This window comes from Aphelocoma coerulescens, chromosome 7 (genome assembly GCF_041296385.1).
Source record: "Aphelocoma coerulescens isolate FSJ_1873_10779 chromosome 7, UR_Acoe_1.0, whole genome shotgun sequence".
NCBI lineage: Eukaryota > Metazoa > Chordata > Aves > Passeriformes > Corvidae > Aphelocoma > Aphelocoma coerulescens.
Window position 1 is genome coordinate 10488781 of NC_091021.1, and position 12258 is coordinate 10501038.

Here is a 12258-nt window from a genome sequence, read left to right on the forward strand (position 1 = left end):
AGGCATTTGGCACAGCTGTGATGTACAGCCCACGGTGATCCACAGGTGTTTTAGGGGAGCCAGCCCTATGGAAAAAGCTCAGCTCCCTCAATGAATGCTGATTTGTCTGTCACAGGGTTAATGTTTGGAGTGAAGAGATGGCAACCTACCCTTCTCAGCAGGGAACTTTGTCACTGAGGTGGGGACAAGGACACGACATTAAGAGCTGCACAGCTGGAAGCTCAGCGTGTCTGAGCCTTCTCCAACTCATTTTTATTTAATATGGGTCATTAAAAAAAAAAAAAATCTGATTCCCCCTCATGCTAAAATCTCTGCACCACCTCCTCACACAAGGCAATCCTCAATGCAATGGGAAATCTCTGGATGTCACCCAGGCACTGCTTCCCACAGCTGCCTCAGTGTCACCCAGCACAAGCTCCAGGCCAACTCCAGAGTTTACACTGAGGGAAAGTGACTAATTGTGCACTACGTGGCATCAGTTACCAGTGATGACCAGACCAAAATCTCTTATGAGTCTGACATCAAGAATGACAACAGAGAGCAGATTCTGAGAGGGCTCCAGTCCCAAAGCCTCACCTCCTCCCACAGCAGCTCTCCTTCAGTGACTCAGGTTAGCTTGCACCACATCTCTAGCAGCAGCAAGAGAATGCAAAATCACCTTCTAGAAAATGTTTTTTAAAAATGGAAATATCACGTCGCTATCAGATTCTACAAAGAGTTTGTGTAACGCACAGGAGAAGTGACAAACTGCCATTTAATCATTCTCCTTGGGCTGTTCGTCAGGGGGAGAACCCTTGCCTAAGAGCTGATTAAAGACCAGTTTCTCTTACTGGAACCAGTATTATCTCTTAGAAAAGTAGAAGGAAATATTTGGGGGGGGCCAGTGATTTTTATTAAGGACAAAAGAATGCATTTCCCCCTGAAGATATCTCCCTGTGAAAAAGAGAGCGTTCCTGTGTTACAGCCACTGCTGTGAAGTATTTTGCTGCCAGCTCTGATGCTCCATTCAAAAGCAGAGGCTCTTCCATGAAGCCTGGGCCTCTCCAACGTGTTGGCTGTGATATCTTGTGCTTTGTTTGTCATAGGTGGGGTTTTTTTCACATGTAGTTCTTATTCAAATTATGTTGCATATGGTTGCAGAATCTTTACTTTCTCCACTTCCAAAATGATGATTTGTAATATGCCAGACTCCACAGGCCACCAGAAATCACTTAGCAAAGGTAACATCAGAAAGAGTATCTTGTGGTTTCTCTAAAGATTTTTAAATGCTGCAAAAGACAGAATGATCTAAAGGTAGTCACTTAAAAAAGGATGTTACGGTATATTCAGAGGCACAATAAAAGAGATGATTAGCCAAGGGGATTTTGTAAGAAGATTTATTTTAATTAAGTGATTTCATGATGAAACATGGTCTTAAACAAAATAGAGATCAGTATGAAAATAAAATTATACACAGAAAATTCTTTTCCCCAAATGTTTTTGAGTAACAGGAAATACAACACAACAGTCCTGTATTCAAATTATGTAAATCTGTGAGCAGTCAAACATTATAGTACATTCCTTGAAGCCAGGCACAATGACACACATTGTGTGCCCCTGTAACACAACACATTTTCTATCTGTTCTCTCTGCCTCAAAGAAAAAAATTGTGAAATGTAATGCAGTGTAAATGGGGAAAAGGAGGGAAACCATCTAAATGCTTGAAGCACGTATTCCCCATTTAGTGTTCTGTGAAACAAATGTACCAAATTCAGATGAAACTGAAACTGGTTTGTAGAAAGATAGAAAAACTTGGAATTGTATTTGATATAGAGTCTTGTGAACACTTAACTGAAAAGTATGGAAAGGATTAAAAAATACACTGTGTTCTACTTAAAGATTAGAAATAAATATGCACTCCATATTCTCAGTGCCTGAAATTCTTTAAAAACAAAGAACTTGCTATAAAATTATATCAAGTAATTGTCAAAAATGAGGAAGATGCACCTATAATCCTGTTAGATTCTGGATGCCTGCATCCCCACTACAAAAACTTGTAAAACTCTACACACTTTCAAACATGCTGAATAACCCAAACTGTAACCTAGCAAGGGCAGGAACATCGACTGACTTGGGGGTAGCAGTATTCCACACCATATCCCTCATTGCCTTCTTTTCCTCTAAAGATCTCCCTTTCCATACTGTACCAGCCCTTACAAGTACAAATGTTCAGTCAATTATTCAAAAAGCAGCCTTGCTGATCAGGATTCGTGGATGCCCTCAAGGCTATGTCATTCCAAGGAAAAACAGAGTACAAAGAAAAAGCATCCTCCTAATCTATGTAGTTAATATTATTACAATTCTCCTCCTCCCTGCAATGCTGATAATAAACAGCAGTCTCCTGAGTGTTGCAGACTCATTGCAGAAAAATGTCCTGCTGTATGGAACTGTTGAACCAGTATGGTTCAACATGGGAGTTGTCTTCTCATTTAGGACTTCAAGTTTTATATAAAACTCCTACCATCTCAGTTACCATGTTGAAGAAGAAAACTCACAAGGAATTCTTCTGTTGACTCTCTTATTGACTCATTCAATAGTCTTGTCTTTTAGGTAAAAAAACAGGTCAGCTTCTAGGTACAGAAACCCTTCCTGAAACCCTCCTACCCTCTTACACAGTATTTTTTTGGAAAATGTATTAGAGTGTCAGTGGAATCAAGACTTGCAGCAGCTTGGCTAAAGCTACCTAGGTCATTGAGAATATTCTAATTACCTTAAGTAAGCTTTGGAAATGCCACATCAATCCTTGTCTTTGTGGAAATGCATGGTTCTTACACAACCATAACACAAACACCAAGTATCTTAAAAAAGAAATTTTAAAAAATCTGCATTTTGACTCCTCTAAACATTAGGGATTTGGCCCATCACATTGAAAAGGAGAGTCACCACTGGTTGTGATGATTTAACCTCTTATCAGAAGTCGTATCTCTTGCCGAATGCAGACAGAAATAAACAGTCATTACTAGTACAAACAAAAGAGGGCTTCCAGACTCCACCCTTATTTTACTTAGAAGCCTTCGTTTTCCTGAAAATAGCCCAAATAAAAAAAGCCAACCCATGCCCAATAAAACAAAACAAAAAAGCTAAATCACATGGAAATAAATTTTCTGATTGTATACTTGGATTTTCAAAAGCTAATAATTAGTTAAAGCATGTCTTGCAGTTGCAATAACACCGATGTATTTCAGGATGAACAGTCATTTTTTCCTAGGTGCATTATCATAGCCTCATTTTCAAGCAGGAATTAATCCTGTTTTGTATCCCAGGGGTCATCACAGCTCGCTGTCCTGCTCCCTATCCTAGAAGTGCAGTCCTTTTTTCTGTGCCCACTCAGCCTTGTCTTCACTCCAGCACTCCTCCATGGCTGTATCTTGTGTGCTCTGTGGAACTGCCCTGTCTTATCATTACAGCACCTACAATTACATTCCATCTTAGAATTATTTATGAGGCTTCAGAGATTTATTTTCTTATTCATACAGTAATCTACTTTAAAATTAGTGAGCTCCAACGTCTGACTGCAGTCAGCATGGCAATCAAATATGATGTCTCAGCAAAATCATCTTTTATTGACCTTTTACTGCTGGATGGGCATTTCTAACGATGAAAAATATAATCCTCATTTCAAATGAACGATGCTGAATAGTCAATGGAGTGTGTCACGAGCTGCTTGTGTTGCAATTAGCAGGCATCACAGATAGAATGAGCTTTTGGGAAGAATCCAGCTCAAAGGCTGTATGAGAAAGCCTTCAGCTGTGGAAGGCACAGTCCTCACTAAGGTAACAGATCTCCTGCTTGCTGTGATTTCTGGATCAGCATCACCTGCTTCACTGCAAAGGCTCTGCACCCACTTGGCCAGCAGCCTGGAGCAGCCCATGGGGACTACAAATTCTGGCAATATAAAACATTGCAAGCAAAACCCCCTGCCTCATTAATTTTGCCCTTAGATACCTAATCAACTATTTTCAAAAAGCTTTTACAACTGTTTTGCTTAAACCGTTCAGTCTTGATATCAGAGTAACAGTGACCCTATTGACTCTGGACTGAGGGAGCTGCTTCTGAAAGCAAACCCAAACCCAACAGTCTTACTGTGGTACTACAGCTAGTCGGTGTAGGTGGTCAGCAATTGTCTCTGGGTGATTGTAGGATTATATCCAATCTAAAGGGAGAGGATGGATGGCCTTTGGAAGGCAGCCCAGAATAAGGGAGACCAGAGTCCTGTGGAGTTCCGTAGGTCTATACATTTAAAAGCTAATTGCATTGATGTCAGCACAAAAGTATGTTAAATTAGTTGAACAATATACCTCCTGAGTGCTTAGCAAAAGGCTCTAAGTAGGCAGGGCTTTTTCTAATACAGGCTGAATGAGAAGTTTCTGAAAGTTCTGAAAACAAGAAACAACTGAAATGCAAAAGATAAAAGTTTCATTATTGAGTAGTTTTGTAACGGGTGGAGGTAATGGAAGCAGCATAGCTCAGCTCCCTTTCATATTCATCATAGCTTTGAGAAATTTGTCAGAATACCTCTCTAGTTAAAATTTTATTATAATTATTCTGCAATGTAATCTGAAAGGAAACAAGTTCAAATTTTGAATTACTGATTTAGAAAGGGGCTAATCAATGAGTGTAGCAATTATTTCACATAGTCCTCAGGAGGTACTTTTAAATGCATTTTGAATACATACAGATACTTCAATGGATTGTAACCATTCCAGGAGTCCTTGAGTATCATCCTTTTACCTACAATCAGGAGGAACCTTTCTAAACAGTGGATAGAAGGTGAGTCATACAAAACAGAATTATCAAATAATCATTATTTTACCTTAAAATACCTACAGCATAATATGGCTCTGAGCAAAGCCTATGAAGTAAAGCCCTAAAGGAAGTTTCAACCTGATCAATACCTTTCTTTCACTAAAATTATTTTTAAAAATACTAAAAATGTTTAAATGAAAAACTTTTCATAGCAACGAACATCCTAAATAGTAGTAGCCTAGTGCCAAAATTAGTCAGTCTAAAACTGAACAGAAGCACTATGAAGTTTATGGTCTATCTTGAAGACATGCAAAATATAAACCATCTTTCATTGTGAAAATTCTGTGTTTGGAGGGCCAGCATTGTAATTTTGCATACTGTTAACAAAAGTGGGTTATACTGGCTTTACAGTTAAGTTCTTCTTTTCCTCTGCTATCTACCTAATGTATATTTAGTTTTCCAGCAAACAAGTAATTTCAAATTCAACCTCCCAATTTCTTTTTTATTGTAAAATATTTAGGCAAAAGGTTAGACTAGTCCAACAGCAGCCACTGTGGTTGCCCTAACAAAGTTGTAAATAATTTTTTACCTGAACTGATGAGTCAGTCGACCCATAGCATTTCTGCATTTCTGTTTTATAGCACGTAACTGAGCCAAAACACAAACAGTTTAAGAAGCCAGCTTTGAGTATTTCTTCTGAAATTTTGCTTGAAGTTCAATTGCTTGCCCAGAGAGAAAAGGATGAGAAGGGGAAGCAACAGTAGATGAAAGCTACATCTGCAATCTTATGACTGGAGACCAACCTTCTGCTCAATTCCCATTAGTGCTAACAGGAATAAATTAACCCTCCACATAAAAACAGTGGTTGCAAAAACAACACTATTAGTATAATTTAATGCAGATTAGTTTCATTCACTGAAAAGAAGTAAGCTGCTTCATGCTACAGGAAGTAAACTTACACTGGCCATTCAAACACAGCTGCTGCAGATTCCCCTGGTGTGAGCAGGGATTCCCTCAGTCCAGAGACAGTGCTTCAGATACCTCCATAAAGCTCTGCAGCTACCACTGCAGAAACTCAGTAAACATCTGCAATAACTATTGCTGAAATTACATTTAACAACCAGATGATACCATTGCAAATGTTGCAGAAGGTATTTTTTTTCTTTTTTGTTTAACTTTTTTAAAGGATTCAAAATACATAAGAAACCACAAACCTCTTCTCTTTCCTATAATTTTAAACTGAGCAAACTACCAGTCCAGTGCTCTGCCAGTCCAACTCCTGCCAGAAGCTTTGTGTGATGTCCTGCCAGGATGCTGCTGCCTAGATTTTCAGTTTCCCCGAAGATTACAGATATTCCCCACCCCCTGTGTGACCCAGGGTTAACTGCTGCCATGTGGAGCTCATGTGGTGCCCATGAGCAGGCCTGTGAATGCAGGAGAGTTCACCCCACATACTCTCTAAGCCATAATAACTTTTTTTATGGTAGGGTCAGTACAAGGATAATGAAAATGATATTCAAAAGCAAAAGGAGGCAAATATTTGATGAATACCAAGGAAAAACAGCAGGCTGGGAGGGGATGGGGAGAAAGCTCTGGATTGAAAGGCTTTCCTGTCCTGCCTTGCCAGGTGCTGCTGGCAGTGTGACAGAGGTGGCAGATGGCTGTCCCCTGCCTCCTGTGGGTAAAGGCACTGCTCCCCTCACAGCTGCTGGCCTGCAGACTCTCAATGGGTGACTGCTTGCTACAGCAGGTGCCACACTGCACAACTTCACTGATTCCAAGCTTTTCTGGAGTGTTCTGGCTATAACCTGACTGCCAGCAGTGCCAGGTGAGCAAAGCACACCTCTGCTGGGCTGGGCTGGGCTGCTGGGACCTGGGAAGAGGCAGCCTGGCCCTGGGGTGCAGGGGACAGAGGCCACTCTGCTGCCAGCCTGCCCAGGCTGCACTGACCTGGGAGCTGCTTTTTGACTGGTGATGTGTGGCTCCACTTCCCAGCAGAGCAGAAAACATGGGCACCTCACTTAAATTCCTGCAGGGACGCCCCCTGCCAGCCTCTGTGTGATGGAGATGCTGCAGGTTAAGTTAGTACGAGCTGTCACTGGCTGAAGGGATTCTTTTGTCTACTTTTTTTCTTCCTAAATGCGAAGCTCCTTAGCACCATCCAAAAAAGCTCTGAGGAGATACAGAGGTTTGGAAAGGCTTCCCAGCCTTTCTCTGTGTGGACCCTCACCCCTGCTACACTGTGTCATAAGCAATAGCATCGTGGTCGCCTGGTGCAGTCAGCTGCAGGACCTGAATCTGCCTTCCACTTGGGACACATTTAATGGGAATGGCTTCCAAAACCAAAGGGAGCACATTCCAAGCAGTTGCCAGGAGATGTGGGTATTTGACTAAGCTAAAGCTTCCTTTCCTATGCTCCCTCCTTGCTAATCCCTTCAGAGCAGCAGCATCACTTACACCATCACAAAGAGCCAAGTGCTCGAGGCAGCACAGGGAGCTGTACCCAGCTGACACCTCAGCCTTCACACAGCACTTTTCTAGAGTCCCCCAGGGGATGTTGGCAGCAGAGGAGGAAGCAGCAGCTTCTTCTTAGTCTCTCTTGGGTTTAATGCTACAAAGATTCTGTATTTTTTTTTTTTAATCTATTTTCTAACTGACAGCTGCCCCACTGGTGACCCTGTCACATCTTTACAGAATACCAAATCATCATGGCTAATTTCAATTATTTTTACATGCATAAATACAGAACAAATGGGTGCAGTAGATATATTTAAATAAAAATTGACAAGATGCATTTATTGTTTTAGTTTTGTACAAAAGCATAACTTAAAAGGCAAACTAGTATAAACTTACTTTGTGCCAAATATTTAAACTTTTCATTCCAAAGAGTATCTGGTTCAAAACTTGTAGATACAGTTTCCACCTGGGAAATCTCTTTTTGAGACCACAGATAACACAGTATTGTAAAATGAAAATTCTGTAGTCCTTCAACCAATCAGAAGTTGCATTCTGCTCCGAGTGCCACAGTTTTAGCTACTCAGTGGATGGATCATATGAAACATGAGCCATGCTGGAGTGACCTGCTGAAAAGTCAGTTTGCCTACTGCTCATTCGTGTTCTGAAAAAAAATGTGCATTAGGACCCGTGACATGCAATCTTAGCAAAGACTGATAAATATATGTGTAGAACAGGGTGGTGTGTTTGGATTTTTCTTTGCTACTTCATACCATCCAGAAGTAGCCTAAGAAAACCTAAGTTACTTAAGAGAGTCCCAGATGTCATGCAGAAGCTCAATTATTCTTGAAATAAAATAATGCTTTCCCTCTGATTTTGCTTTTCTTTTGCACATGTGACATTTCCTCAGTAAGTCTGAAGGGTTTTCTCAGTCACCACCACAGCTGCAGCTGCCTTGTGCCTTGGAGGGTGGACTGGGAGTCTCTGCTGACGACATCTCCAGGGATGTTTGCCTCCGCTGGAAAAAACCTCGCACAAGAACAAGCAGGACGCCTCCCTCCGATGCCCCTTCAAGAGCCTCCAGAGTGAGAACATTGCTTCAAAAGCTCCCACAGAACAGGGCTTGCTGTGCTGCAGTGCTACCAAAAGGGCTAGCACAGAGTTAGATTCGTGTTCTTGTCATCCAGTATCCCAGTGCAACTTCTGGAATTTTAAAATGTGGTGGATGCAGTGCGTGACAGCAGCTGTGCAAGAAATGGGGCACAGCTGCACAAGTGTTCCACAAGACCATCTGGAGGAAAGGTACCAAAAATAGATGCAAGCAAGCCTTGTGTATTTCAGCAAAATTAAGCATAAAGAAATTGGTGTCCATGCAGTGTTTGATATGCCATAAAAACTGCTTCAAATAACATTTGATAAGAAAACCATTTATCAGTGAAAATACAAGCTTGGACACTACGAACAGTTTACATCTTGTAGGTGTTCACTGATACAGGACAGTGGCATTATGACCAGTGGCTCACCTTAAAGAAGTTATTCATGGTTTTCCAAATGAGCTAGAGTTTTATGGTGCTGTACAAATAAAAAGTTGTGGGGAGCATATGAAATATCTGTATTAAACTTCACTGCCTTAATCCAATGCATGAAAAATGACCCGGATGCATTTAAAATAAATGCATATTACAATATCACATATAGTATTATAAAATTATTACTTATGTGCACAGTCCTGATATCTATAGACATGGCACTGTGGAGAAAGCCTGGTTCCTAAGCATTTTTATAGATATTTGATAGTGATGCAATTTGCTATCAGTCAGATCATAATGTCCCTTCAACTTTGGTACATTCAGTGCAAAATATTTTCGGGAGTTTTTTTACTCTTATAAAAATAAAAGGCTTTTTTTTCCCTGGAGAGTGCTTAAAGAATAAACACTAGCAGAATGTCTGTTCAAGCATGGAAAGTGACAAAACAGAAATAACACTTTTGTTTGCTTGTTTCCTGTTTACACTCTAAGAAACATAATATAATGAACCTATAAAAATAAACAGAAGTCACTGTGTTAGGGTTTTTTTCCTGATATGCTGTGATAAATTGCTAGTTTCTTCTTAAAATAGTTTCCATGCAGTATAAAGCATAAAATCAAGTCTTATTAAGTTATTAAGTTCATTGTAACAGCTCATATTTTGTCATACACACCACTGGCAAACGTATTTCCACAAACCTCCTCAATGCACAAGCTGTTGTTGTTACATCCTTTGTTGCTGACTTTCCTTCCAACTCACTTCTGCCCCAGGAACTTGAGCTCTATGTTGCTCCCCATGCAGGCACTCGTAGTCTTAGGTAAAGCAAGTGTTGAATATGTTGTTATAATATATGGCATAAAGTAATGTACCTTCATGAATTTAAAAAAAAAATAATTAAAAAACGTTTAGTTGTATGTTTTTTTGATAATTTACCGGGTAGGTAAGGGGCTGAATGATTTCACATTTTGACTTGAATTTTCTATTCAACAACTTTGATGAAATCCCATTCTTGGGTACATGTCAGTTTTGCAGTAGCCAGATGGATCACAACATGGCATCACATTTCTGGTTTGCTCAGAACATAAACTTAAGAAGTTTAGCCTTCCCAAAAACCCATGGATCGCAAGACTTGGCTTTCCCTGCACACCAGGCACAGTCTAGTTTCACTGTCGAGAATTCTGCCACTACCACAATGCATTTTAATTGCTTCACAAGCTCCTTCGTGGAACCTCATTATTTGAATTGCACCATGAAACAATTTTCCTCTAGGAAATCCAACACAAAAGTTCATTCATTCCTTGAGAAGACAGATCCACAAAAGTCCAATGAGCTGGGCACTGTGGTTTGTGTATTACTCAAGTCCAAAAGTACTTGTCTCTTCTACTGCTGTCAACAGTTTTTCATATAACATAGAGAATGATGGGTAAGGGGGAAGGTCCAGACGATTGAAACAAGTGTGAGCCCTGAGGGGAAAAAGAGAGAGGAGGTGAAGAAGTGCATTATTTGAAAAGTTCAAAAGAGAACACAGAGACTGGTATGTGCTTGAATAGAGATGGGCAGATAGTATTCTTTTAGAAGACTTTGTTCTGTCAAATGTTGTTTTCCAATTGAACAGGTAGTGAGGTTTAATCTACTTTCTCCTCATTAAAATAAGCCCATAAGAAGCACTTATGAAGGTCTTTAGAAACACACTGACAGTCCAAAAGGCATGGGATAAATTTTATCCATCAAATGTGCATGAGAAAAAAAAAATAAAACGTTTGGTATGGTACAATTCAAACAGTCTGGTCTGAAATCTTGGCTTTAAATGCATCTTTTGAGATGTAGTCTTTCTTTTCTGTACAGATGATACTTGAATACTGTATTTGTAATGATAAACAAGGTATTTCCATACATCTCCAGATACACAGGAAACAATCCCACAGTAGTAAAGGCCAGACAAATTAGATGCTCTTCCTTCTACAATTTCCTTGGCATATGGATGGTGTTCTTGGGATGTTCCTGCTTGTGCTGATACTCTCAATGGACATATCTGCCCTACAGGCCAGCAGCTTTTGGAATTACACAAAACCATGCATAAACCTCTAGCAACCACCCTGCTTTCTTAAGAGGGCAACCATGCAATTTATTTCTCAGTTTTTGAAGTCCATCTACCTCAAGTTTGTTGACACACTTGGAACTGTTTCTCAAAACCTTTTCCAGGGAATGAAAAGGCAGATAACAAGGTTTCTCTTTATAGTAGAATCATGGATATCATTGCCTGACCTCAGGGCATGCTAAGGATGGTACTTTCTAAAACACTGTGGTGGACGAGCCTGCTCTAATGAAATAGATAAGGTCACTATTAATGTGATGGGTTCTTGAGGATGAGATGATGCAAAGAGAGACCAGAAGAGGCATTTTAGACTGATTTTTGTATTTTGGCAGGTTTCTGTTTACAAATACTTCATTCTTTTGCAATAAAATGCATCATACAGTTACTTATTTAAATACAATCCAGCTGAAAACCAAACTCCTCCTGCAGTGCCCTGCCCTTCATCAGTATGATCTGTATTAAGTGTAAATATGTGACATGTTAATGGAAGGACTGAACAAGCTCCCTCCTCACAGTAAATGCAACTCCTCATTTAACCTAACCAGTCCCAGAAATCCAAGTGTCTGCCACAGACCTGTACAGACTTCCTCTGAGCCAGAAAGTGCTGCCTTCTATGTGAGCAGATTCATTAATTGCCACTTTAAGTGGCTCTCAGCTCCCAGCTATGGGAATGGAACATGGAGTGAAGTGGGTTAATCTCTCTTGTCAAAAACCCTAAGAGTCCATTACAAACCCTCACTGAAGCTGAAACACTCAGTTACAGCCTTGTAATGTCATAAAAAAATCAGGCTGAAGATATGTGTAAACAGCACACAAGGTCACACTATTATTATAAACATGGTCCAAACACCAAATACGCAATCACCTAAAAAAGCTTAGCACCCTCCTCAAACACAGTACCCTTAGAAGGACACTGCTGCTACATGCTGTGTAGCACAGATGGCATTTCCCCACCCTGTATTCCAGGAGCCTGGTAAAATTTCTGCACCCAGCCATCTCTCCAAGGCTCCTGGGGGAAAGCTTTCTTTAAACTCTTCCTTTGCCTTCCCAAAAACCTTATAAAATAATATCTGTGATATAGATTAAATTATTCCCTTTCCTGCAGAGTACTTAAAAAAAAAATTGAAAATATTTTCTTTTGAAGAAAAAGACCAATTTAAGTCCAGCAGCAAATGGAACTCAGTAATCCCTTGAATTCATTGTAGAGCATTGAAGACTCTTAGGCGATTAAGAGCCTAACCACATGCTTCTGCTGCATGGGGCTGACAGCCACTCATTAGAACTCTGGATCATGCTGTGTGGGCTGTAAAACCACAAATTATAAAAGACACAGTATATAATTAGCAAGGGATTCATTACAAACTGGTTTAATAGTAAGCCAGCATGTTGTTTACATT

General features: G+C 40.1%; 1 protein-coding gene and 1 long non-coding RNA gene across 9 annotated transcripts in view; one reads left to right on the forward strand and one right to left on the reverse strand.

The window, feature by feature from the left end:
- Positions 1 to 722: 722 nt before the first annotated feature.
- LOC138113584 (uncharacterized) lies at positions 723 to 8229 on the forward strand. Its single transcript, XR_011152268.1, has 3 exons — positions 723 to 4809; positions 6413 to 6613; positions 8150 to 8229. It is a non-coding gene; the product is annotated as an uncharacterized lncRNA (long non-coding RNA).
- The window catches only part of HECW2 (HECT, C2 and WW domain containing E3 ubiquitin protein ligase 2), a 180213-nt gene continuing 175509 nt past the window's right edge, over positions 7555 to 12258 (reverse strand). For all 8 annotated transcript variants that reach the window (XM_069022049.1, XM_069022050.1, XM_069022047.1 and 5 more), the window contains one exon: positions 7555 to 10229. In XM_069022049.1, the coding sequence (XP_068878150.1) occupies positions 10118 to 10229 (112 nt within the window). In that variant the 3' untranslated portion in view covers positions 7555 to 10117. The remainder of the gene's footprint in view (positions 10230 to 12258) is intronic.